Here is a 27,637-nt window from a genome sequence, read left to right on the forward strand (position 1 = left end):
CACCTGTCTTTAAGCATAGAAAAGCAATGCTGATTATTTGGGATTTTAAAGTAGCAGCTTCTACACTATTAAGGCAAGAATGGGTACCACTTTACAATAAGACTACCCTTGTTTGTTTGTTTGTAGCCTTTATTTAACCAGGTGAAAATCCCATTGAGATCAACAATCTCTTTTTCAAGGGAGACCTGCAGCACATTGGTTACACATAAACACAACAGAAAAAAAAAAGGACATCAATACAACATAATTACAGGGGTATACATTAGCAACCTATTCACAATGACAGATATCTAATAACATTTCCTCTATCTGAGCTTTAAAATGATGCAAGGGAACCAAAATGCTCCGTTTCAATTTTGTTTGCATCTGTGTTCCAAGCTAGAGGAGCAGCACACATAAAAGCTTTATTACCTAAAACAGTCCTAGCACCTGGCACATGTAATAAAAACACATCCTGATTCCTGAGATCTCAGGCAATAGCTACTTGCCACTCTCTGTGAGATCAAAGAGCAGATATAAGTTGGTAGTTACCCAACATGGCTTTATAGATAAACATGTACCAATGACTGAGCCTCTGTACAGTTAGTGAAGGCAGACCTGCCTTGGCATACAGGGTACAGTGATGAGTAAGTGCTTTACAGTTAGTAAAAAATCTCAGCGCACTGTGATAGGCGGCATCTAACTTTTCCAGGCAATGGGCAGGTGCATTCATATAGATCAGATCACCATAGTCCAGCACAGGTAAAAAGGTCACAGTGACTAGCCTTTTCCTGGCCTCAAGTGAGAAACAGGACTTGTTTCTGAAAAGATATTTTCCTTATAAAGGATTCATAAAGGGTTTATAATTAGGTTATGAATTAGGTTGTAAACACTTTATTAATCATTAAGAACCATTTATAAACCAGTTCTATACGTCAACACAGGCTCACTATTTGGCAAGATGACTAAGCCTTATATTGGCTACTTAGCGAGAATCAACTCAGTGAGCAACAGATACCAAGGATGCTGGCTGATGAAGAAGACAAAGTAAGCTAAGTAGCCAATATAAGGCTTAGCAGTACAGATAGATGTGGGCTCACTATTTGGCAAGCAACCGGTCACAGTCGCCCTGTTTTATCTCATGTCTTATAAAAGCTTAGTAATGATTTGTAAAGTGTTCACAACCTAATTAATAAATGAATTACAAACTATTCGTAAACCCTTTATAAGGGTCGTCTTATTGTAAAGTGGTACCAAAGAATGTAATGTCATTTACTTAGATTATTACTTGTAATTGTTCTTTTTAGCCTCTCTGGACAGCAGCGGTGGCTCAGTTTGAGCGACTGATGGCTCCCTCAGAACAGGAAGTCGCTGGCAGACTGAAGAGCTACATTGCTGATGTACAGGACAACCCACAGCAGGTAGCGTAACACACCTCTTCGGATGCAAACACATTTTGTATGGGTGTGTGTTGATCTGGGAGCTTACTGTATGTCCCTGTGCCTGTGTGTATGTCTGTGTTGTCTAGCTGTTGCAGGTTTTCCAAAAACACAAGGAGTTGATCAGACGTCCCACCATCAGCAAAGAGCTGCAGTCAGAGAGAGAGACCCTACTGGCCAGACTCCTGGACTACAGCAAGGGTACACAGTTATGATTCAAAGCACGTATGTCTTGTTTTGTCAGAGATAGTGTGGCACACAATAACCAGATGCCTACATTAAAAAAAAACACTCTAATATGAAATGTTAAATCTATTCTTGATCTACTCAATAATGGTAAATGACTTTAAAGTGTTAACTGAATGTGTGAGAGCAGTATGTAAGCCATTCAGAAGCTGAAAGCATGTAATATATCCTCCAAGGGTTTTTATAGTCTAATTGGGACCAATAGTATTCATTTATCCCACAAATGTAATAATACAATCATTATAATCACTCAAAAATGTAGAATAATACGAGAAGAGCAAACATAAGTGGATATAAATGAAGGTGAAATGTGTTTGTATTATGCTTCCCAGATCACTGACCCCTCTCTCACTTAATTGATTTTCTTAAGGCCTAAAGACTGACTTTGAGAGTCGTTGCCATGGAGCTCCTGGAGACAAGTCTGGGCCATTCATCGGCAGGAACCTCCCTGAGGTGGTCAACAAAATAGTTTGGGTCCGACAGCTCATACATAAGGTAACTAAGTGTGTGTCTTTTCACATATATCTATCAATCATCAAGTCTAACAATGATTTCCAGGTGTAATAGAATGAGATGTCATTACATACTGAGATGAGGAACTTCTGAAAATGACATCATACAACCTAAGCTTTTACTCATGTTACAAAAATTAAATCGGTTTTATGACGATTAATAGAATAGTGTATACTGATCCCTTTGTTCTATTATGTTCCTGTACTTGCATTCTTCCTATAGGTCGAGGACTCTGTCCGCATAGCTGAGGCGCTGCTCTCAGACCTGTCCGGGTTTAAGGGGTTCCTGCATTTCTGTGATGACCTGCTGGAGGTTCTGAGGGCGTATGAACAGGAACAGTTCGAGGACTGGTCGAGAGATATACTGTCAGGGCTGACCGACCCAAAGTCAGGGATCAGGTTAGAAATTGTGCACATGTTGACTAATAAGACGTATAAGAAAAGTTAAGAGCATTCAGGTCAATTTATGTCACAGTACCTGGAACTTACTGCTGTTTTTGTAACTTTTCAATGTTAAACATCACCTCATTAGGCACATTGCTAAAGTGCAATTCAGGGTGCTGGTTTGAGAGGATTCAATTACATTTGTCTCTCTTTGTATAGTCTCCAGGCCAGTAACCGTGTGATGGACCTGGACCATGTGGACGGCAGGCTGAAGATCCAGTATTCAGACAGGCTGGTCAGTCTGCTCAGGGAGGTCCGGCAGCTCTCCGCCCTGGGGTTTCCCATCCCTGCCAAGATCCAGCAGGCTGCTAATACTGCAGACAAATTCTACAGACAAGCCATAGTCCTCAAACAGGTGACAGGCCGTTTCCTCATTAATGTATTCATTTGTGTATCATTGTTTCTTTTTTAAAGCTCATATTGTATCATGTGACTGTTGTAGGTGGCCCATTTCTACAACACCATTGACCAGCAGATGATTCCCTCTCAGAGACCTATGATGCTTGGACTTGCCCTGGCCTTCGAACAGGTCATCAAGGTACAGTGTAGCACTTTCTGACATGTGTTTGTTATTTTCATAAAAGTTAAGTTGTAAAAAGGGATATTGAAAGCTGAAGACTCACCAATGCCTCTTTATGAGCATAACAAGTCTGAACTTTCTCTTCCTCAATGACATATTTTAAACAACCTATATATTTTGTCTGGCGAAAATGTCATACAGACTGGAAATACTGATTTCTTTGTTCTCCTTTTTTAGAATCCTCGTTCTCAGTCAAAGGAATCTGGTGGTAAACTACAAATCACATGGGACAACCCCAAAGAGTTGGAAGTTTATATTGCTAAGTTGCAATCTGCCGCGGAGAAACTTTCCACCGAGAACAGGAAGTTACGCAAGTGGCACACTGACTTTATTGACAAGGTTTGCAGCTTGCTGTTGTGTTTTTGTTACCTTTTTTTTTTAACTCAATGATTAAATACTAGCATTAATTGTTACAACCCCATTCCTTTGAAATATTAATGTTGTAATTTGTATCTAAAATCGTATTTGGGTACATGTCTCAGGTGGTGACACTGATGAACGTGGACCTACTGAGACAGCAGCATCGGTGGAAGGACGGCCTGCAGGACCTCCGCACCGGCTTTGCCACTCTGGAGGCTCAGGTAGTGATAGCAGTCAAACATATATAACTCTCTTTGCTGCTGGCATTAAAGTAACCTATTTATATTGAATACATTATTTATGTTCTTTATATATTTGTAGAAAAATGCGGTCACCAGGAAGCTTCTTGCATTATTGGACATGCACAACCTGTACAACAAATCTTAATCCTCTCCCTTTAACCCAGGGGTGTCAAACTCAAGGCCCGGGGCCAAATCCAGCCCGCCACTTCCTTTTATGTGGCCCACAAGAGCTTGCAAAGAATATAATACGTTTATGATAAGGTTACGTGCCGCTTTACATGAGCACGTTGCCCATAAACAACATGTCCCACAATGCATCTCATTTTGTGAGAGGCGCACTGAAGAGACTTGCAATTATTTGCCCTAGACTTCTGCTTTCAGACGTAGTTAATTATGAAGTTATTACCATATCCGATAATAATCCAATGCAGAGGAAATATTGTAAAATAATACATTATATTATATATATTTATCTATGTATAGTTATATAGTCTTAAAGTTAATTACCACCGGCCCTTTGAGTGCAACCATAATTCTAATGTGGCCCGCGATGAAATTGAGTTTGACACCCCTGCTTTAACCAATTCATGCGTGTGTGTTTAGGGCTTCCGGTCCGATGACATGCGGGCCTGGCGTCAGCACTGGAACCATCAGCTGTACAAAGCTCTGGAACACCAGTACCAGACCGGTCTCGAGGCTCTGAACAAGAACCTGCCTGAAATACTCATAGACCTCACTTTCAAGTCAGTATACACTTCCTGTCCCACCCTTTATTCATATTCTCTTTTCCCATTTCTCTCTGCTTTCTTAATATTTTAACTGGGCGTTTCTCTTTTTCGGTTCCCCCTCAAACTTTTTCCCCAAATCCCCTCCCTTCTTATGTGTCCATCTGTTTCTTACTTTCTCTCTCCTATACCAACATTGTTGATTTAATTTGAACCCCCCTTTATTTTTGTTCTACTTCTCGTGAATAGGCAGGGTCGATTGCAGTTCCGTCCTCCCTTTGAGGAAGTGCGAGCACGCTATTTCAGGGAGATGAAGCGGTTCATCTCAATACCAAACCAGTTCAAAGGGGTCAGTGCCCAGGGGGAGGAGCTTATCTTCAGCGTCATGATTGATAGAAATGCCACTGGGTTCGTCACCATCTTCAGCAAGGCCGAGGACCTCTTCAGCCGCCTGCAGGCTATACAGCACAAGTTCAAGGTGCACAAACAACACACTATTTTGACATTAATACTAATTATGGCTGATTTATATTTTTCAACTGAGGCAAAAAAAGCACATGTATAATGTTAAGAGAAGAGTACCAAATGTTTTTTTAATGCTAGGTTTTTTAATTATCACTACATTAAATGGAACCGTTTTGATTCATTGCATTCATTGCATGTTTTTCTTTAACACTACTCGATCTAACAGTGAGCACAGTATACGATACTTTCCCTTCTGTTTGCAGCCATGCATATCTAAACTGTTGGGGAAATCCCTCAGTCAACACAAATCTATTTTTTCCTCCACTTTTCCCTAGTTCTGTTTCTAATGACTCATCTTTGTCTTCTTGCTGCCCGTAATTTTGTCCCCTTTGACAAAGAAACGTTTAAAATTGGGAAATATGCACTGCACTCAACCTCTGTGTGTGTGTGTGTGTGTGTGTGTGTGTGTGTGTGTGTGTGTGTGTGTGTGTGTGTGTGTGTGTGTGTGTGCACGTGTGTGTGTGTGTGTTGTAGGAGTGGGTGGTGCTGGGCCAGGTTGATTTAGAGAAGTTAGTGGAGAAGCATCTGAGCTCTGTGCAAGACTGGGAGAGAAACTTCAAGGCCCTGAAAGCCAGAGGGAAGGAGTCAGAACGTCTACTAAGGTATATAACACACATAATAAACACAAGTAAACATACAGAAAAACTATGTTAAAAGTTTAAAAAAAATACATATTCATAACACAGTATCTGGCAAGCATTTAAAGGTGGGGTAGGTAATTCACTTCAGATACACTTTTTGTTATATTGCATGGAATGCTCTTAACATCCCAATAGCAATGAATATATTCTTCTTACCTACCCTACCTTTAATCAGGACAATCATCATTATTTGGATATCTAAAGATAGTTATGAATAAATGATTCATACAAAACATTTAGTTATCTACACAAGCTGGGTGTGGTGAAACTGTTGATAATGCAACAGTATGTGACTTTCAGTTTTCTCTCTGCTCTGATTCTGCTTGTGTTGATATCACAGATATCAATTTAAGCCATTTTTACTTTAGCTAACATTTAAATCTCCAGTCACGAATAAATGTACTTCTTCATTCAACTTCCAATGAATTGACTTTACAAATACAGGGAACTTACGCCCTAACAAAAGAGTCATGTGCACTTATCCTCTTCTTCCTCATCTATCAGTCAGGAGAAGGTCGACTGTATTACAGTTAACTGTGAGCCGGTAAAAGCTGTCATCGATGACCTGATCCAGAGGCTGTTTGACATGCTGCTCTCCTCTCTCAGGAAGTCCATACAAGGTAAAAACAGACAGCGGGATTGTCCATTTCACTTTCATTTTCTTTACTCACTAGGCTTCGTTTTTGTTGCAGCATAGAAATGCCTTTTTTAGAAAGTCATTAGTGTTATGTATGTCCAACACAAGTCTACTCACTACTTTCCCACTTCACTGTTCCACTTTCCTTCTCTGTTCTTGTTTATTTCCGTTTTGTTTTTCATTATAATTGCCCAATGACATTATATGCTTTTTCCTTTTCTGATTCCTTTCTTTCATGATGTAATTTTCCTTTTGCTCTCAGGGCACACCCAGGCCATAGACAGTTTTGTTTCAGAGTCAATGGAGGTGTTGTCTAATCGACCAGAGAGCATGGAGGAGATTGGTGTGGCCGGTGGCAGATATAACCAGATATTAGCCCGCAAACCAGAAGTAAGACCAACACAATCATAAACTCTGACCAGGAGCTAAATGACAGTACAAAGGCTCTAGTCCAATAGGTTCCCTCTAATCCCTTATTAATTGCATTAAAATCATATGGAATCAAGACATAAAGGTTATTTTTCCTCCATACATTCAAATATGTTTCCTTCATGTCAAATAAAAGAAATATTGTTTGCGACATTAATGCATTTGTTTTAACTTTTCAATCTTGCTGTTTTTATGATACTGAAGTCAATAACATGACATGCAGGAATTCTAGTGTATGGGCATTTTTCTTAATACATTTCTGATGTTTGATATAAAAGCATAACTTATCATTTCATGTCAAATAAACCCAGTGTTTAACATAAAATGGACGTAAACTAACTAATTGACAAATTCTGCTGAATGTGTGTGAATAGATCCTGCCTCAGTTCCAGTGTGCTGAGGAGAAGAACCGTTTGCTACGAGCAGTGGCTGGGGGGGGCATGGACTCCCTTTCCTCACTGAGGGCCAAGTGGGATAAATTTGAGCTCGTCATGGAGAGCCACCAGCTCATGATCAAAGATCAGGTAACAGAATGGACTGTACACATGAAGCGCTTTGTCCAGTCTCTGCCACCCCTCAAAGTGCTTTACATTCTACAAGTCATCCTTTACACCTCATTCATACAGAGCAATACACCATCTTGCTCATGTAAGCTAACAATCACACAACACATTCACACACCCTTGGCCATGCCATCAGGATACATCAACAGGTTGACTGCACAGGGCTGGGATCATACCCACAACCTTCCTATTGAAAGACGACTGCACCCCCTTGCAGCCACAGAAACCAGAGAAACTGAACATTGTACACATGTTGGGTTTAAAAACGTTTCATCCCAAATGTTCTGTAACAACAGCTTTCTGCTACGTCTTATATAGTCTCTTTATTTATCCTCCTGCCTGTCTTTCTTTTCTTTATTTACACCATGTTCCTACACTCATTGCTTTCTCTTTCCCTGTTTCTCCCTCAGGTGGAGGTGATGAGAAGTAACGCTACTGGTCGTATCGACGCCTACAGGGCGGATCTGGAGCGCTTTAAGGCCCGCTGGAACCAGCTGAAGCCTAAAGACGAGATTCTTGAGAGTGGTGATCACGATGCCCTTCTTGCCTGCCTGCAGACCATCAGGGACAAGCAGCAAGAGTTCCAGGAGCTAGAGCTTGTGCGCAGTAAACTGCTGTAAGTTACTTTGAATATGCCGAGTTTCGAGTGGTTTCTTTATTGCGTTGGGATGGCTGATAGGATGTTCATTGCCTGGATAATTATTTAATACAATACGCTGTGGTTAGATCAAATGTGATTATGATGTGTGCCATAAATCTGCCTAATAATTCAGATACACTATAAACGTTTGGTGGTCAACATGAAACAGCATCGCAATTTAATTTGTAATGTCTTTAGTTGTTCTTGTTTCTATTATCTTTATAGATAGATTTTTCGATTGAAGCTACTCAGTATTTGTACTGATTCACACTGACTTAAAAACACTTGAAATACTATATTATTCATCGCCTCCTCACAATTACACTACAGCCCCGGACTAGAACTTCCGTAAAACCATACTTGTGTTTTCCTAAATCTACAGTTTTAGTAATTTCTGTCAGCTTTTAATACATTTAAGAACATTACAAGTGTGCATCTATCTTCTCTCCTCTCCTCTCCTCTCCTCAGTGAGGACTGTACCTCTTTTGACCTGGGGACTCCAGATTTCTCTCTGGCAGAAGAAACAAAAAGAGACATGGAGGAGTATAGCCAGATGTGGGGTCTGTATGAGGAGTGGCAGCAAGGCTTTACAGAAAAGGCCCAGGAGGACTGGATCACATTCAGGTGGGGGGTCAAGTTTAATCCTGCTTTAGGTTGATCTAAATCTTCTGAACTCACTTACCTGTGTCGGTTGTGTCTTAATATCTATGTTTCTGTTGTTTTTCAGGAGTAAGACGTATGTGTTTGAGGAATTTCTCTTTACGTGGCAGGACAGACTTAGGAAGCTGGAACAGCCTACTGCCATGTCTGTTAAACTGCAAGGAGAAGTGGACAAATACAAGGTAGACAGGAGGGCAGTCGGTGGAATAACATATTATAATCTTCTTTCCACTTTGTGTACATTTAGTTTAGAAGAACAATACTACACATCTCAAGCAAAACCCTTGAGCGGGGCCTACAGGCTGTGGTGTGTATTACACTCTATAATGAGTTTTAGGCAATAAACGGAATAATCAGCCATTTGTCCGCTCATACAAAAGTGTTAAAATGTTGTAATAGGACACAAATCTCTAAATTCAAAAGAGTTTCTTTTTTGGAAAGAATACATTCATTTTTTATTTTAGAAAATGCCAATCAGACTTATGCGATATATATTGTGCAAGCGCAAAAATCATATTTTTTTTTAATGCATAAATGTTATAACTATATACTTCTATTTCCACTATTTTCCCCCTGCGTGTCTAGAACATGGTCCCGGTGTTGAAGTATGTGCGCGGGGAGCACCTGTCCCAGGACCATTGGTTGGACATGTTCCGTTTGCTTGGCCTTCCCAGAGGGACAACGCTAGAGAGACTCGTCTTTAATGACCTCCTCAATGTGGCAAATACCATTGTTGAAAAGGCCTTGGAGCTTAAGGTATGCACACACACTCAAGCTAATGTATATACATAACGGTGGAGGCATGCACGTCTCTACGGACACAGATGTCTTTAAATTGTTCATACTTTTTTTGATCTATTTTAGGGATATCCTTATCAAGTTGTTTTTTTTACCCCTGATGCCAGTCATTTGATATTGAGAATGTGCCCGATGCAATACATCCCTTCAATTCAATTAAAATATGGTTATTCAAACCAATCCAATATATATACTTTATACATTAATAGTTTTGAATCACATGAACAAAAAAGAACAACTGCATCAAAGGTGTTCCTTAATGCCATACCTGACTTTGGACACCGGGGCAACAGCAGATAAGAATTTGCACTTATAATATTTGTACAGGAAGTGGTTATGACCAAACAGGTTTACAGACACATTCAGTAGATCATTAAGAGTTTGGTATGCACATGAAATATTAGCATTTCTTAGTTTTTTTTTAACAAATCCTTATTTAAAGTAAGAAATCTTGCTATTGTGTTTGTGTAAACATATTATTTAACTAATCTGAAAACACTGATATCTTGGACTCAGATACTTTCCATAAATCAGACCTCCTTATAGTGTTTTGGTGCCACATCAAAAATAATAATAACTGATAATTGCAGTTTTCTTATTAGGTGTATTCAAAGTTAAATGCAGTAACAATATATATAATAAGGTTGATTTTAGTAAAGATACACTTGTACAATGAATTCTTATATCATCATATGCCAAGTTTCCTCAAATCCAAGATTATCAGGGCCCAAAAACTTTACAGGGTACACGGGTGATCTGAGGTACAAGTTCTTGCTCACCAGCCCAGAGGAGTAATACCGGTGGATCCTCGATGATGCCATGTACTGTTTTTACTAAATGTATTGAAAGTAGTGTGTGTGTGCCTGTGTGTGTTTGAATATGTGTTTTTGCATTAAGGACCTGAACAGTCGCGCTCAGGCAGAAGTAACGATCAGAGAAGCACTGAGGGAGCTGGATCTGTGGGGAGCTGCAGCTACCTTCAACCTGACGGAGTACAGAGACAGCAGCAAGCGCACACTCACCCTCATCAAGGACTGGAAGGATATAGTCAACCAGGTACACACCAAAACAAACAAATGCATACTTTATACACACAAAACGCACGCTTTGTGCTATTGTCACTGTTACGTCCCCCTCTAGGGTAGAGGAAAACAACACACACCAGAATGGATTTGGTAAGAATTATAATAGGGTTTAAATAAACAATGAATGTGTACAACAAGATGAAACAAAACAAACAAAGGAGCTAAAAGGGCGCAAATCTACTGCTAGAAACAGAAAGAGGATTCTAAAAATGAGCCTAGTTGACACACCTGAGATCACTTCCAGTCAACACTGATTGGAAGGAGGCTGCAGGTAAACGCAGCTAACAAAAGGGGAATCAAAACACGCTACTCCAAACACATAACAGAACACGCTACGCTAAACACATATCACCACACGCTACTCTAAATACATAACTAAACACAGTTCAGAAGAGTCAAATACAATCTACTAGCATACGTTTGACTTGTCCACATAGGAGCAAGATGTGTGAGGTGTCTGATTGCAACAGAGCCTCCTGAGTGATAGCTGTCCCCAGGCTTTGTAGCTCAGATGGGATGGCACGGGGATTGGAGGTTGGCGTGCTCCAATCAGTATCTTCGGGGGCGGAACCAGGAGTTGGTAGCCACTCACGTTGAAGCAACCACACAGCTTATTTACATAACAGGATACACAGGACCGGAGAGGCGACAGCCGTCACATCACACAGAATCATGGTTAGCTGTAGACACAAATGTTTAATCAGTTGACTTAATTACATTTTATTGCAGTTGGTTAAAGTTTTATTAACCACAGTTTGACAATAACCAACTTGTACAAAGCTGATTGCATCGACCAAAATGACTGAGTGTTACTTTTTATTAGACCTTCATTTCCTCTAACTGCTCTCCACCTGCCTGATATGGCCAACCGAGGGATTCCTCAGCACCAGGATACTGTTTAATTAACTTCCAAAAAACTTCTGAAGCGCATGTGTGCCTTGTCTCTGAGTGCCTTTCCTTAAGAAACTTGTGTGGCTGTGTGGGTATCATGTCGGACATAAGATGGTTTGATGGTAAAAATAAAATGAATGAATCAAATCAATACAGTAAATGAACAAGAAACTGTCCATTTCAAAACAGCAGTTGTCACCCCACTTTTAAAAAAAAACAAATATCGACCGAGAACTCCTCTCCAACTACAGACCTATCTCCAACCTCCCGTTCCTTGCCAAAGTACTTGAGAAGGTCGACCTACTGATGGCAGCCGACTCTGGGTCACCCAGCATCCTGGTCCTTCTTGACCTGAGTGCGGCTTTCGACACAGTGGACCATACCATCCTCCTCCACCGCCTCGAGACCTACACCAGGGTGACGGACACGGCTCTGAAGTGGTTCTCAAGCTACCTCACCAACCGGAAGTACCACGTGTCTCTGGGGGGTTCCAGGTCTGACGACACCGCAATGACATGCGGGGTCCCACAGGGCTCAGTGCTGGGGCCGATCCTGTTTTTAATCTATCTATTACCTCTGGGTCATATCATCAGACAACATAACATCAACTTCCACTGCTATGCCGACGACACTCAGGTCTACATCAAAACACAACCCAATACCACCACTATCCAAACACTAAACACCTGCCTGGAAGACATCCGCTCCTGGATGACCACCAACTACCTTCAGCTCAACAGCAGCAAGACGGAGGCAATCCTGATAGGCACCACTGACCAGCTTGCCAAGGCCAACATCAGCCCCTCCCTTGATGGTCAGCTCATTCCTATCTCCTTCGTTGTCACCAACCTCGGTGTAAGGTTTGACCCCACTCTGTCTTTCCAAGCCCACATCAAACATATCACCAAGACCTCCTTCTTTCACCTGAAAAACATTTCCCGACTGAAGCCCTCACTCTCAACTGATGACATCAAAAAACTGGTTCATGCACTCGTCTTCTCAAGACTAGACTATTGCAATGCACTCCTCTCCGGTCTCCCAGCCAAATCCATCAACCGCTTGCAACTTGTCCAGAACAGCACAGCCAGAGTTCTCACCGGTACAAAAAGGTCCGCACACATAACCCCCATACTTGCAAAACTACACTGGCTCCCGGTCCACTACAGGATCCAGTTTAAGGTTCTGCTCCTCACGTACAAAGCCCTGAATGGACAAAGCCCAAAATACCTCTGTGACCTCATCCATACCCAGACATCTACCCGCTCTCTCCGCTCCAGCCACGCTCCTCTTCTTTACATCCCCCGCACACGTCTCCGAACAATGGGAGACCGAGCCTTCTGCTCATTCGCCCCGCGCCTCTGGAACTCCCTCCCAGATCAGCTGAGATCTGCCCCTTCCACCGAGGTCTTCAAAACCGGCCTTAAGACCCTTTTCTTTCGGCAGGCCTTCCAATAAACTTTGAGCATGGTACACCTGGAGTACTGCCATTTTTTTTTTTTTTTTTTTTTTTTTTATCGCTATCACCGACTTTTATTTTTGTACTTTATTTTATATTTTATATTTTATTTTTTTATTTCTTATTATTATTACAATTATTTGTTTAATCTATCAAAGTGTATTAGTATCCTTTGTTGTTAAGCACTTCGAGATTTGTCTTGGCAGATGAGAAGCGCTATATAAATTAAATGTATTATTAAGATAAAATAAAATAATGAGATAGAATTACAAAAATGTGCAAATTGCCTGGACCACATCATGACCTCCTATACAGGGCAATGTATTGTTTATGCCAGTACTAAGTTATAGTTCCTCATCTGAGGGGAGCTTTTGTAGGGCATTAAAAAAAGATATGAACGGTTGCCACTTTGAGACAAATTTTTCATTGGAGCCCCTTAAGGAATACTTAATTTTTTCAAGCTTAAGAAAGAACATCACATCTGTTAGCCAGGTAGAAATAGAGGGAGGATGTTTGGACTTCCAGTTGAGAAGAATCCTGCGACGGGCCAAGAGGGTTGTGAAAGAGACAATATCTGCTTCTTTGGAGGTTAATGAGGACACACATAATGCTTTTTATTAAGATGATATAAAAAAGTAAAGTCTGCATGCAGAGCAATGCATATTAAAACATTTGGTCATTTGAAAGGTGGCTATAACTGTCGGAATCATCCTTATCATAAGTATTTATTTTTTGATAATCATTGTTCCGGGCATATCAATTAAAGTGACCACTTGGTAGATAAAATAGAGACAGGCGTGAATATCTACTGACCCCTTCGAAATAAATGTAAGGGATTAGCACTGGCTTTATCACCGCTCTGTGCCCATCCAGGTGGGAGATAACCGCTGCCTGCTGCAGTCTCTGAAAGACTCCCCCTACTACCGCAGCTTCCAAGACAAGGTCAGCTCAATAAAATCTATGAATACTTTATAACCTTCAAGCACTTCGTATTACGTATGCAAAAAGTGTTGTTGTTCACCCATATTTAAAGGTTTAAAAATCCTTAATGAAGCAGCAATAACCACTACTCCTGTATTAACTGTGTGTGTGTCCAGGTCAGTCTGTGGGAGGTCCGGCTCTCAGACTTAGACGAGTACCTGCTGAGTCTGAATGCCATCCAGAGGCGCTGGGTTTATCTGGAGCCCATCTTTGGGCGAGGGGCATTGCCCCGGGAGGAGGCGCGCTTCAAACGTGTTGATGAAGACTTCAGGTACCTCAAATGTTTACCAATGAATACCAAGCACACTGCCCACACCCAGAAGTTCTGAAATGAAGCATTATCTACCCCATGTATATATATATATATATATATGAATATACACATCCTCAAATGTAAGCTTTGTTTCATTCCATATCCTATACTGCTCGAGAGAACATGTTTTTAATTTATTTAATTTTAGTTTCTGATTATTATGGCTGATATTCAATATAACGATTGGATAATTTTATTTTTTCCTGGAACAAATTGACCAATGGAAATTGTATGACAGGTGTTTCATGCACATTCAATAACAAAACTGCCTCCATATGTGTTACAGGTCTATCATGTCTGACATTCAGAGGGACAACAGAGTTGTTTCTTTGAGCTCAAGGGCTGGCATCAGAAACTCTCTGGTCACCATACTGGATCAGCTGCAGCGCTGCCAGAAGTCACTCAATGAGTTCCTGGAGGGTACACACACACACACACACACACACACACACACACACCACACACACACACACACACACACACACACACACACACACACACACACACCACACACACACACACACGCACACGTGCAGTTTTTCATGCAAAGACTACATATTTACCACATTAATGGTAGGAATCACAACTCTTTTTATCGTGTGTTTTTCGCAGGAAAAGCGCTCTGCCTTCCCACGGTTCTATTTCATAGGAGATGATGATCTGTTAGAGATTCTCGGTCAGGCAACCAACCCAACTGTAATCCAGTCACACCTCAAGAAACTCTTTGCAGGTCACATCTGTTTTGTTTTGTCCTTCTTCATTATTTTCTCCTCTTTTCGGTTTTCCTTTCCTCTGCTCGTCTCTCCCCCTTGTATTGCTTGTATCATAGCATATCCTGACAGTGAAGATAATTGGTGTGTGTGTTATCCTCGTAGGCATCCACAGTGTTGTGTTTGATGAGCAGTGTCAGCACATTGTGGCCATGTGTTCTTTGGAAGGAGAAACCGTGCCTCTCAGAAACCTAGTACGCATCTCCAGCCTCGTGGAGGTAAAGTCTATGTGAATTGATGTTCTGTGTTGTATGTAGGAGATAGATAATAGGTTGCAGACTCTTCAGCTTTGCATGTTTATGTTCCTTCGAAATCGAGCATACTGTATTGATGTTTTAATGAAATTATTGTTTGTGGTTGTTTACTTTGCACTCCTTCCTAGATGTGGCTAAGTGAGCTGTCTGTGGAAATGAAGGAGACTCTGAAGCACCTGCTGTATGAATGTCTGTCAGCAGGGAAGAAAGGGAACGTGGACCCCTCACGCTACCCGTCACAGGTACACACACACACACACACCTAACCCCAACCAACCCCAATACTTTACTCAAGATGAGAGGCACAGTGTCAGTAATATGTGACCCACGATATTAAATAACTGAACTGTCCTTTAAAGCATCATATCAGTGTCAAGTGTCTGAACCATATTTTTTTTTGGTTTAGATTCTGTGTCTGGCTGAGCAAATTCAATTCACTGAAGATGTGGAAAGAGCTCTAAAAGAGCAGAATTTGCAGCAGCTGGAGCTGGAGCTCAGTGCCAAATTAGAACACTACACTACGGTGGACACCAGCTCTGATGATCAAGCTAATTCAGGTACTACTGTCTCTGCTTGTCTGTATGCATTAGTGAATGTATGTGTGTCCTGGTTCTAAGACAGGGGTCACTTCAATGTATTGCCTTGCAAGACATTAACTGTAGCTTTCCAAGTTACTTGCAGGGATTGGCTGCAACCCTCTTACCATATTCTTGAATGTCCATAATTTAAGAAGTCATTCAAAATCAAGATGTTTAAACATCTGTGATAAAAATACAAACTCAGACATGCTAAATAATGTTCAGGGTATTGTTCTGTTCTTCAACCCCCTTTTATATTTGCTATATTTGTTTGCTAATCACATTCCTGTTGATACTAATCTCCCCAAATTGCCAATCTCTATAAACACTTGTGACTTCCCACTTGCCTTTTGTTCCACTATCAGACTCCCTCATGTGTTGGTAATGATTTAGCTCTGATCAGCATCTTGGGTTGTTACTTAGGACTGAAGGATCATGCTCTTGTGTGAATCTGTTGATAGGACTAGAGAGGCTGCAGAGGGGCAGATGCAGCCGCTGGCAGGCTCATTTAATGTCTCAGGGCTGGATATAAAGCTACATCAAACATGACAGCAGAGTTTTTTTTTACAGAACTTGAATTTGTAAAAAGGACTTTTGAATTCAAATCAAGGTTTCTTATTCATGCATGAGATGAAAAGCTCTTACATAACTCTGGTAGTGGCATCATTTCACGGTACATTGCTACCAAATTCCAAATTTCTGTGTCATGAAAACGTATCTATGATAACAGTGCTTGTTTCACTCGCACCATGTGTGACTGGTAGCACATTTTTCTCATCGGTTAGTTTGATTTTTTAAACTTTTCTGACATAATTATAAAGTATTTCAGCAGTGCGCGGTGATGAAGGTTAGAATATTTGTCGATAAAATGGTTTGTGTTCCGCCTGTCTTGCATTCAACCCTCCACGCTTGAAATAAAGCCCACTTTCATGATAACATCTCTTTAAATGACTGACTTCCTAAAACAACCAGGTAGGCTGAAGAGGCTTTGGAGTGGCAGTATTGATTTAAGTGACTAAAGTAATGGCAAGAAGGATAATCTAATTACCCAATCTACACGAATGGGCCATAAACCATGGTGGGGAGTGTGAGTGAACTTCCCTTTGGCACACAGACAAGACAAGATGGTGTTCATTTGGCAAGGTATTTTAATGCTTCCTGGGCTGACATCACTGAGGCATTTCTACTGAACATACAAAGCATTCAAAGCGCGTACCTATTACATCTATCCTGTGTAATTTACGGTATGCAATCCCAACTTGAGCTGTACGTGAAAAAGCACAGTGAAGATTTATGATTCAAAGTTCCAAGCCATAAATCTTGCATATAAAATACTCCTACTTTTGCTGGAGACTGGCAGTAGAACACAATTCACTTGATTTGATATTGGCCATTAGACTTGTCATTTTGACTTTTGCATATTTGTATGCATAAATAAACATATTGAGTTTGGATGAGCACAAAGATATCCACAACAAACTTTATCTAATATTCTTTTGTATTTAATTATTTAGTATTTTTATTTTACATTTATTTATCAGCCGTAACATTATTCTATTTTTAAATTTACAGAGGGAATTTAATGGTTCAGAGTACCAATCACAATTTTCTTCAAGATACATTTTTTTGGTTTTGCCTTTATTGGAGAGAAAATACATATTGACCGATAGGGGGGGGGGGGGGGAGAGAGGAGACGACATGCAGGAAAGGGCCACAGTTGGGACCCTGTCTTTGAATGGGACGCCCCTATATTTTGACGGTTTATCCAGTTTGTAATATTGACTTTCCAGATGAATCATTTCCCTGAAATGTACGTTAGTTTATAGAGACAGGTCCTGTTGTCCTCAACAATAGTAACTGTTCTGCATTACGACTTGAAACAGCTTCCCTTACAACTGTAGAGACGCTGATTTTACGATAACATAAAAGCTACTGCCACTCCGTCAGCTTACAATGAACTCCATCCATCTATCCACAGCATTTAAAATCAAGTTGGTTAATTGTATCTTTTTACCAATTCCACCATCCTGATATTCTGACATGTCTTCCTGTACAGAGTCCAGTGTCCTGCAGTTGAAGCTGAAGGCGTTGATTCTGGATATTATTCACAACATCAGTGTGGTGAAGCAACTGAACCAGGCAGGGGTGACCAGCACTGATGCCTGGGCCTGGAAGAAGCAGCTCCGCTTCTACATGGGAACAGACAAAGGCTGCCTTATACATATGGTGGACGCACAATTCAGCTACACATATGAATACCAGGTTCGTTGGCATGTACATACAACTGTATACACTCTTTGTATTTCACCAAATGGACACAACTTGATGTTTCCCGGGCTGCAGTTAAGCTTTTTTGAGACTTAACTTTTGATCAGTTAGCTGTTACTTTAATGAGTAGATATCAGCTTGATTAGTATTCAATCTGCAATGTCTTGAAAGAGAGGAAAGCAGGAAGCCTCTCTAATTAAATTGACTAATTGATCAATTTTATTTCATATTGACTTGCTAATTCTCTGATTCACATTCACGATGCACATTTCAGCCTTCTGTGACACCCGCTATAAACAAATACTGTGCGCATAATTTAAATATTCTTACTGCAATTCCTCATCAAATACATATAAGGAGCGCTAAAGCATAAACTCTGAAAAGACATACTGCCAACTGTACAAACTGTACCATACTCGTGTCAGTGTACCCATTCACGCTTTACCTAACCCAGTCCATAGTTATACATTGATTAATACATATAAAGTTCTTTAATCATTAATGTAGTAATCTAAAAAAATCTAAAAATCTTGTTTAAACGGTGATTGGTGATCACTATCAATTAAAGAACTTTGTTCAGGGTTTCACTAAATATGTTTGGTTACAGATATAAAGCTCCACTTCCTATCTTTCACCTTTGGGGGGCACTGTTTATGCAGAGATGAAGAGCACTGAAGATACCTTGCTTTATTCCCCCTCTGCAGAATCTTCAAGATAACACAAGCAAGACTCACAGTCTCACTCATTTTCATTCTCTGCCTGTTATCATTTGTTTTATAATTCCTTCCTTTTTCAATCCATCATCTGTCTGTTTGCCTTTCTCCTCCAGTGAATTCTGCCCCCCTTCTTTTATCCCTTTCCACTCTTCCCTCACTCACCATATCGTTATTTCTATCTCACTGTGTTTTTTGTGTCACTTGATTTCTCTCTGTAATGCTCACTTTCTTCTCCACCCTACCTCTCGTGTCTCCCAGGGGAATGCGGCCAAGCTGGTGCACACCCCGCTGACTGATAAGTGCTACCTGACTCTGACCCAGGCCATGATGATGGGACTTGGGGGGAACCCCTATGGGCCTGCTGGCACGGGCAAAACGGAGTCGGTCAAAGCCCTGGGGGGGCTGTTCGGACGCCAAGTGCTGGTGTTCAACTGTGATGAGGTATGAAGAGTTCGTAGAGAATATATACAGGGTTAACATCTCAGCCTAAATTACAAAAGTATGCTATAAATGTCATACATATCTACATGTATTTCCTTTTTAATAACACACCAACAAGAATGGTAATTGAGAACACATGAGAAGGTGTCTTTTCCAGTTTTACATTCATCTGTGTTTCAGGGCATCGACGTGAAGTCAATGGGTCGGATCTTCGTGGGCTTGGTGAAGTGTGGAGCGTGGGGCTGCTTTGACGAATTCAACCGCTTAGAGGAGGCAGTGTTGTCTGCAGTTTCCATGCAGATTCAGGCCATTCAAGACTCCCTCAAACATCACAAGAACTCATGTGAACTGCTCGGGAAGGAGGTCAGAAAATAAGAACAGATTCAGACAAATATTTCAGATGCTAAAAAATGACTTACTATCTCTCACGCACACTATCTGTCTTTAGGAACCAAGATGGTCACGTCATTTATCATGAAGCAATCAATGAAGCTATCACAATGTCGAATAAACAACAATGTGAATAACGTGTTCTCCTTCTCTTTATCCTTCAGGTGGAATTGGACCCAAACTCAGGGGTGTTTATAACATTAAACCCGGCAGGAAAAGGCTATGGAGGCAGACAGAAGCTTCCAGACAACCTGAAGCAACTGTTCAGGCCCGTGGCCATGAGCCGGCCAGACAATGAGCTCATCGCTGAGGTCATCCTCTACTCCGAGGGCTTCAAAAGCGGAGAAGTGCTGGGACGCAAACTGGTTGCTATCTTCAACCTGGCAAGGTAGAAATTGTTGGTCTTTTTTTGGTTTAATTGGAGGTTGAGGTTGGATGATGTTGGGATATTCTTTTTCATAAATAGACAAGAAATATATATCAACAGTACAGAGTATTGATTATGTAGATGGTATTGTGAACCGTGTCACCAATCTGGTCTTTAAATCTGTGTGGACCGGCGGCGTGCGTTGAAGTTTGCCGGTGGGTGTGTCTGAAACTCGACCAACAACCAATCACATGAATCTCACGCCCCGGACACACAAGCACGCGGTTTGATTGGCTAGAGCTTGTACTGGCATATGATTTGATTGGCTGACGCTTCCGTCGAAGCTTCAAAAGTTGAACATTGCTCAACTTTTGAAGCGAGCAATGCGAGCAAAGCGAAGCGACGGAACCACAATGCAGTTCGGCAAAGCGTGACGTCACCCCATTCAAAGTGAATGGGCAGAAGCGTTGAAGCTTCAACGCACGCCGCCGTGTGGACGGGCCGTAAGATCTTAAGCCATTTAAAACATAAAGTCAGGTTTCATCGCACATTAGGAGGAACAGATGTATTGTATCTATACAAGAACATCTTACAAGATTTGAAAATAATGGCGCACCACACACTTCATGATAATATTAGGATTATCCTGCCATAGGGAGCAATGCACCACCACAAGGGATCTCATGGGGAAGCAGATGTATACATTATGGAGAATGATGTTGGCATGTTTCACCCCAACTTTCTGTAGTAGGATAATACCTTGCAGTGAGAGGTAAAACATTTGGGCCCAAAAATAGTTCGAACCAATGTCCCATTTTTCAGGAGGGGTTAACATGAATAAATCTGCCTAAAGCTCCAAAATATATTTTGTTTGTGAAACCAAATGATGCTGTTGAATTGATTTGAAATGACCCCTTGGCCACTCAGATATGATCCTACATTCAAGCCCTTAGCGCTACAAACAATTCAGAGTGTGTGATTATGTGTGAAAATGTGCCTTTGTGTGTGTGTCCAGGGAGCTGTTGACTCCCCAGCAGCACTACGACTGGGGTCTCCGTGCTCTGAAGACGGTGCTGAAGGCCTGTGGCAGTCTCCTGCAGCAGCAGAGGAGGAGTCAGGATAAGGACAAGAGTAAGACCCCCCTCTGGCTAATTTTTTATTTTGAGCTACAATATTTCTGTGAGGCTTTTCCAATAGTGGAGAGTGACAGCAAAGTAAGGAAAAAGAGAGTGCCTTTTTTGGCCATGACCTCGACTCACTTTCTTTGCAGTAACAGGATTTATTGAGTGAAATATAAGGAATGATCTTCAATAATGTGCCATCAAGGGCTGAAATGGGCAGGCTCTCATTCCAGACAAATGAAGAACTAATTGATCTCTTATCCATTCATGCTTTAATTGAGAGATTCTGCCACTACATAAGAAAAAGCTTACTTCCACCAAAGATACAGTGTCTTCATTTTTCCATCAAAACATTTTGTGTTGTTTGACTTTGTCAGAGCATTGTGCCAAGTTACATTTTGTAAATGATTTATGGCATTAAAGTTATGTTTCCGTCCTGATTCAATTGGGTAGTGACAGCCTTCTCAGGAATTAATGTACCACAAAACCAAAATAGACTTTTTAGACTGTCATGTTATATTATTTGTAGCAGACAGCCAAAGTGTATTAACATATCAACGTTTAATATCTACATTTATTACATGGCTTAGTTGAATATAAAATAAATAAAAACATTTTCTAAATCTATAAAAGCATTTCAATTAATATTGGGAGTCATGTCGTTACTTTGTTGAGAATGTGACCATGTAATAAGCGGGATAATGTGCAGCGAGGCGGTCATTATGTGGAAAAGAACAAACATTATCTCTTACGTGATGATTCTCATATTCACATATTTATTATATAACAGAACAGCCAAACTGATTGTACTGTGATATGTTGACATTGCCTGTAATGTCCCTACACTGTATTAGTTAAAGTAAAGTGTTCCAATACCATTTAACCAAATTTCAAAAATGTGCTTTTGTATATTGGATGAAAGTGTCTCGATAATGTGTCCCCTGAGAAGTGCACTCGTAGAAAGCTTGACCTGAGTGATCGAAAGCTAGTAACCTGATGAAAAGGATTTAAGGATGAGGTAGTGAAAATTCATCTGTTTTGAGACTCTTAACCTGTCCTTTACCGCCTTACAATACAACATGTTTTTATAATCTGTGTCTTCATTTGTGGATATCTCTTAAAGTCAGTTTCAGATGGAGAGTGTATTTCAACACGGATAGGATTTATGGCCCAGCACAGTACACCTGCCGCTGTCCTTGTCTTCTAAATCCTCTAATTCAGGCACGCCATTAACTGACATTTAATCCAAATGCCCCCCCCCCCCCTTTAAAACGTTTATTCCCTTGGGCTTTTCACTTGCCTGTCCTTTTGTCCTTCTCCTTTCTCTCCTTTCCAAACACTTTGCCAGAGTTCTGTTGTTTACCTCTTCAGGCTCTCTTTCTCCACCTCCTTCCGCCTCCTTCTGACCTCTTAGCTCTCTTTTCCAGAGCTCAAAGCGCTTTACAAATACACATTACACATGTAACGGTCATGTACTGTGGACAGTACCCACAGGAGCAAATTCAGGTGAAGTGTCTTGCCCAAGGACACAACGGCTTTACAGACGCAGCGGCGGCGGGTTTCGAACTGATGTTCCCCAACGCCCTCTTGATCTGATGATCAACGCACAGCCCACTGCGCCACTCCGCCCCAGCCTCTGCCTTTTTCTTCAACCTATCCCCCCCCCCTCTCTCTTTTAAATCCTTCTGTCTCATCAGAAGCCCTTTATCTCTCCAACACACACACACACACACACACACACACACACACACACACACACACACACACACACACACACACACACACACACACACACACACACACACACACACACACACACAGTACATGCACTTTCTGTTGGATGTCTGTTGGACGAGTCCCCGAGGTTTTCCTGTGTTCGTCTGTGTGTGTAGCTTGGCCAAGTGTTTCTCTCTGCTACGGATAAAAGGCCAGCAACTTTGGAGCAGAGAACAAAAGTATCGACAAACTCTTCAATCATGACAGGCTTTGGTAATGAGCAATTTTATAACTGGGTGAGAGAGCAAAAGAATAATGACTCATTATCATTTAACCTTTTGCTTTTGTGGTTCTTTATCAAGCATTGCCTCTATTTGTGCATCAGTATAAAACTATTTAATATATTATTATTTTAGTATTTTGTCATGACTCTCATATTTCACATTGGAATGGTATAAACATATTTTTCATGTACTTGCAGTTCAGGAGAGCGGTCTGGTGGTGCAGGCATTGAGACTGAACACCATGTCCAAGCTGACGTTTTCGGATAGCTCCCGGTTTGATGCTCTGGTCAGAGATGTCTTCTCGGGGGTTAATTTCACCGATGTGGAGGACCAGAGTCTAATGCAAGCACTGGACCAAGTCTACAAGGAGGCACGGCTCGAACTTATTCCCGGCCAGGTGTGTGTGTGTGTGTGAGAAGACATCCAAGCACTAGCCAATTATACACCTGATTTTCATGAACTCTGACCAGTTTTTGGGAAACACTTTTTTTCCTCCCAAAAAGTATTCACTTGAGACAGTTGAATAGTTTGTTAGAAGGATGATGGAAAACCCTAGAGGAATTGCTGACTGTTTTTCCATCTCTGTGTAGCTGAAGAAGGCATTGGAGCTGAATGAACAGCTGAGACAACGCATGGGTGTAGTCATCGTTGGGCCAAGTGGAGCGGGGAAGTCTACGCTCTGGAGGATGCTCAGGGCCGCTCTCAGCAAGACAGGCAAAGTGGTGAGTAACAGGGAAACCGCCTACACTGTTGTTCATTCACTGATACATGATGTACATTTAAAATGACAATTGTAACAAAAATAGTATTCAAAATGCTATAAATGTACATTTAGTAAGACTAACACAATATCCATTATTATTTTTCATATAAACGATTATTTAAAGCATTTATTCAAGAGTTTATAGGTCAGTATTGTCCCTATCTTGTGTGCCATCTTTAATGCTTTTATGCTGTGTTTTTGTAGGTGAAGCAGTACACAATGAATCCTAAAGCTATGCCCAGACAACAGCTGCTGGGTCATATAGACATGGACACCAGAGAATGGGCTGATGGCGTCCTCACACACAGTGCCAGGAGTGTTGTCAGAGAAGCACAGGGTAAGGCATCGCTCCATTAGCGCTAATAGGTTACTTATCATCTGTTTTGCTAACCCAGACTTTAGATAACTGCAACTATATTAAATGAAAAAGTCAGGGTGAACCAGTAAACTCTACAAGGACTGCATAAGGTAAACATTTAGGTGTGTACTCTTCACTGTCTGTACTGAGATTCATGTACTGTATGTATCTAGAGTTAGAGATATGTGCTTTTGTGTTTTCTAGGGGTGAGCTCATGGATTGTGTGCGACGGCGACATCGACCCAGAGTGGATTGAGAGTCTCAACTCTGTGCTTGATGATAATCGGCTGCTGACCATGCCTAGTGGAGAACGCATCCAGTTTGGACCCAATGTTAACTTCCTGTTTGAGACTCACGACCTTAGCTCTGCCTCACCAGCCACCATCTCCCGCATGGGAATGATCTTTCTCAGGTTGGTTGGACTGTGCATCTACAAATTCCAGGTTTGCCATCTAGCTCTTCTCCATGTTGTTTTTGATATCCACTTTTCTCTACTCCAGTGATGAGGACATTGATGTAGGGGCCTTGGTGAAGTCGTGGTTGAAGGGACAGCCAGAGGATTGTCGCAGTAATCTAGAAAACTGGCTGGGAGACTACTTCCAACGGGCCCTGGACTGGGTCCTCAAACAGGTAACATTTACTCTGTACTGCATCTTAACACTGACTCAAACAAACAATGCTGACACAGTTTTGCTGTGTAGCAATGTTTTATGTGTAAATCAAAAGTGGACATTTTTGTGGCCCTAAAAGATAGGCCTCCATGTATACTGACCATTGTTCATTCTAAGAACATTGTGTGTCATGAGTGAGATGAATTCACAAAAATCAGCAGACTTTATTAATCATAAACTAAACTAAATATTTTACCCTATTTAGTTTTTTTTGTTGAATTTGAAACCAACTTGTGTTTGTCCTTCTCTACTCTCCTTTAGAATGACTTTGTGGTGGAGACTAGTCTGGTGGGTACAGTGTTCAATGGCCTGTCACACCTTAATGCTGTGTCCGAGAGAGGTCAGTTTATCGTTGGTCTTCTCAGGGGTTTGGGAGGAAACCTGAACTTCAAAACAAGACAGGAGCTGGCCAAAGAGGTGAGGACCCCTGTGTGTTTTTGTATGGGCTGAATGTGACTATAAGAACAGTTTACTTTGAGTATTGAAATGTTATAATGTCTCAAACTTAAAAGCTTGTTTCTGAGCTATAACTTACATACAACTAAAGTGATGAGTCATTATTCAAATATAAATACAGGATATGCACCTGGTGGAATCTTCTCTTATGCCACTGCTCAAACAAGCTATCAGCCCTGCTCTTAATTGTTGCCCTTGTTTCTTTGTACTTCTATAGTTGCTGAGCTGGGCCAGGGAAAGCCCACCAGACACCAAAAAACCTTTGGATACCTACTATGACTCAGACAGCGGACATCTAGCTGCTTATACATTTCATCGTCCCGACGGTCTCTCGCTGGAACAGCTCTCTCATTCACACACACTGCCTGTTATTGAGACCCCAGACATGCAGAGGGGTCTGCACTGCTTCTCCCCGTGGCTCACCGCTCAGCACAGGCAGCCCTTTATGGTGGTGGGGCCGGAGGGCTGTGGAAAGGGGTAACTACACTCAGAGCACACACATTTACATACATGCATCATAAACTGAGCAGGCATTTGCACACATACTGGCAATATTATGTATATTGAGACACATGGTATAAAAACAACATTGCATTTAATCCCACCATGTGGATCAAAACGGAAATGACTATTTGAAAATGTATTAAACTCACACAGCATTGTGATTGCTGAGTAACTCATCCAACATTCACACATTAACAACACATCCATGGTTGTTGCATATTATTTATAAAGTGGAAGTCCATGTTAACAGTTTAAATAGACACTCTTCTTTGCAAACCTCATGTTGGTCTGCTTTAAAAAGGATTCATAAGTTCACAGTGTGCATTATATAGAAAGTAAGAATAATACAAGCAAACAATCAACACTGAAATCAAATCCTTTTTTTTTAGGTTTGACCTTTTGTGTAAAAGGCACTCACATGTCAGGATAAGACTTGGATCTGTGTGTGTGTGTGTGTGTGTGTGTGTGTGTGTGTGTGTGTGTGTGTGTGTGTGTGTGTGTGTGTGTGTGTGTGTGTGTGTGTGTGTGTGTGTGTGTGTGTGTGTGTGTGTGTGTGTGTGTGTGTGTGTGTGTGTGTGTGTGTGTATATGTTCTCAGAGAGCGGTTGTCTCAAATGTAATTGCCTCACTCCCAAGGGCTTTGAAGAACAAGGGTCACTCAGTTTGCCTTTTACACTCCAGTTGAGTCTCACCCAAAGTCTCCTTTTCTTGGTCTCTCTCCTCGCCTCACTTCTTCTGAAAGGTCATTGTGCCAATGAGGCACTGGGTTTGTCGGCGTATTATTTTGATCAAAGAACATCTAATTAATTACACACACACACACACATACAATATTTAGCTTTCCAATTATTTTATCGTTCTGTCTGCACCCTCATCAAATGTCTCTCTATGCCTTTGGGTCTGCTCTGACAAACATTGTTGGATTAGATTCCAAGTGGCTCTCTTGATAAGTACAGCACTGTGACTCATATCTCCCTATCATCATCTTCTGTAGAGATTACACCATTGTAAACATATGAGTGATGTCACAAAAGTCAGACCCTGTCTGGCCTACACCTTCTAAGTGCCTGTTTTTTATTTGATTAAACCTTTGATGTTGTTTCCTGTCCAGCATGCTGCTGCGCCACGCCTTCTCTCGGCTGCGCTCCACCCAGGTGGCGGTGGTTCACTGCAGCGCCCAGACGTCATCCCGCCATGTGCTGCAGAAGCTCGGTCAGACCTGCATGTTGCTCAGCTCGAACACGGGCCGAGTCTTTAGACCAAAAGACTGTGAAAACCTCGTGCTCTACCTAAAAGACATCAACCTACCCAAACCTGACAAATGGGGGACCAGCAACCTCACTGCCTTCCTGCAGCAGGTAGAGACCACACATTAAAAACAAAATACTAATAGACAAGACAACAAGTCAGAGAATACTTGATATGGTTAAAAAAAGCATTACTTTATCTTAACTGTTTTATTTGTTCAACTTTCCTCGTCTATATCTTCTCTTTGTCTCGTTGTCTTTCCTCCAGGTTTTGACATATAAAGGATTCTATGATGAGAATCTGGAGTGGGTTAGTCTTGAGAACATCCAGGTGGTGGCCTCCATGTCAACAGGGGGAGCTGTAGGCAGCCACTCCCTCACCTCCCGCTTCTCATCTATAGTTCGCATTGGCACTATAGAGTAAGTGGAACTAAAAAGTAATCGAAGCATTTCTTTGTATTTTGCAGAACTGCCTGCAATATACATGTTTTTGACTGCAGGCACTCAACAATTTTGGACACTTTGTAACATCAGCATGTTACCTCAATCTATTCACTGTTGGTTTCCCGCTTACCCCAATCCCCTCAC

The 27,637-nt window shown here is 41.3% G+C and overlaps 1 protein-coding gene across 5 annotated transcripts in view; it reads left to right on the forward strand.

Annotated features, from left to right (window-relative positions):
• The window catches only part of LOC117552140 (cytoplasmic dynein 2 heavy chain 1), a 150,713-nt gene that overhangs the window by 7,305 nt on the left and 115,771 nt on the right, over positions 1-27,637 (forward strand). For all 5 annotated transcript variants that reach the window (XM_034225393.1, XM_034225397.1, XM_034225396.1 and 2 more), the window contains exons 10-49: positions 1,287-1,400; positions 1,508-1,619; positions 2,035-2,159; positions 2,400-2,575; positions 2,780-2,975; positions 3,063-3,158; positions 3,378-3,539; positions 3,683-3,781; positions 4,406-4,545; positions 4,777-5,005; positions 5,527-5,654; positions 6,198-6,313; positions 6,593-6,720; positions 7,134-7,283; positions 7,733-7,938; positions 8,431-8,586; positions 8,690-8,804; positions 9,208-9,378; positions 10,318-10,476; positions 13,726-13,794; positions 13,950-14,104; positions 14,433-14,566; positions 14,760-14,876; positions 15,022-15,134; positions 15,299-15,412; positions 15,577-15,727; positions 17,805-18,010; positions 18,991-19,173; positions 19,354-19,536; positions 19,728-19,951; positions 20,946-21,061; positions 23,249-23,448; positions 23,642-23,773; positions 24,019-24,151; positions 24,377-24,584; positions 24,673-24,802; positions 25,105-25,260; positions 25,517-25,776; positions 26,914-27,160; positions 27,318-27,469. In XM_034225393.1, coding sequence (XP_034081284.1) covers positions 1,287-1,400; positions 1,508-1,619; positions 2,035-2,159; positions 2,400-2,575; positions 2,780-2,975; positions 3,063-3,158; positions 3,378-3,539; positions 3,683-3,781; positions 4,406-4,545; positions 4,777-5,005; positions 5,527-5,654; positions 6,198-6,313; positions 6,593-6,720; positions 7,134-7,283; positions 7,733-7,938; positions 8,431-8,586; positions 8,690-8,804; positions 9,208-9,378; positions 10,318-10,476; positions 13,726-13,794; positions 13,950-14,104; positions 14,433-14,566; positions 14,760-14,876; positions 15,022-15,134; positions 15,299-15,412; positions 15,577-15,727; positions 17,805-18,010; positions 18,991-19,173; positions 19,354-19,536; positions 19,728-19,951; positions 20,946-21,061; positions 23,249-23,448; positions 23,642-23,773; positions 24,019-24,151; positions 24,377-24,584; positions 24,673-24,802; positions 25,105-25,260; positions 25,517-25,776; positions 26,914-27,160; positions 27,318-27,469 — 6,161 coding nt within the window. The remainder of the gene's footprint in view (positions 1-1,286; positions 1,401-1,507; positions 1,620-2,034; positions 2,160-2,399; positions 2,576-2,779; positions 2,976-3,062; positions 3,159-3,377; positions 3,540-3,682; positions 3,782-4,405; positions 4,546-4,776; positions 5,006-5,526; positions 5,655-6,197; positions 6,314-6,592; positions 6,721-7,133; positions 7,284-7,732; positions 7,939-8,430; positions 8,587-8,689; positions 8,805-9,207; positions 9,379-10,317; positions 10,477-13,725; positions 13,795-13,949; positions 14,105-14,432; positions 14,567-14,759; positions 14,877-15,021; positions 15,135-15,298; positions 15,413-15,576; positions 15,728-17,804; positions 18,011-18,990; positions 19,174-19,353; positions 19,537-19,727; positions 19,952-20,945; positions 21,062-23,248; positions 23,449-23,641; positions 23,774-24,018; positions 24,152-24,376; positions 24,585-24,672; positions 24,803-25,104; positions 25,261-25,516; positions 25,777-26,913; positions 27,161-27,317; positions 27,470-27,637) is intronic.

Source organism: Gymnodraco acuticeps, unplaced genomic scaffold (assembly GCF_902827175.1).
Source record: "Gymnodraco acuticeps unplaced genomic scaffold, fGymAcu1.1, whole genome shotgun sequence".
NCBI classification, from domain to species: domain Eukaryota; kingdom Metazoa; phylum Chordata; class Actinopteri; order Perciformes; family Bathydraconidae; genus Gymnodraco; species Gymnodraco acuticeps.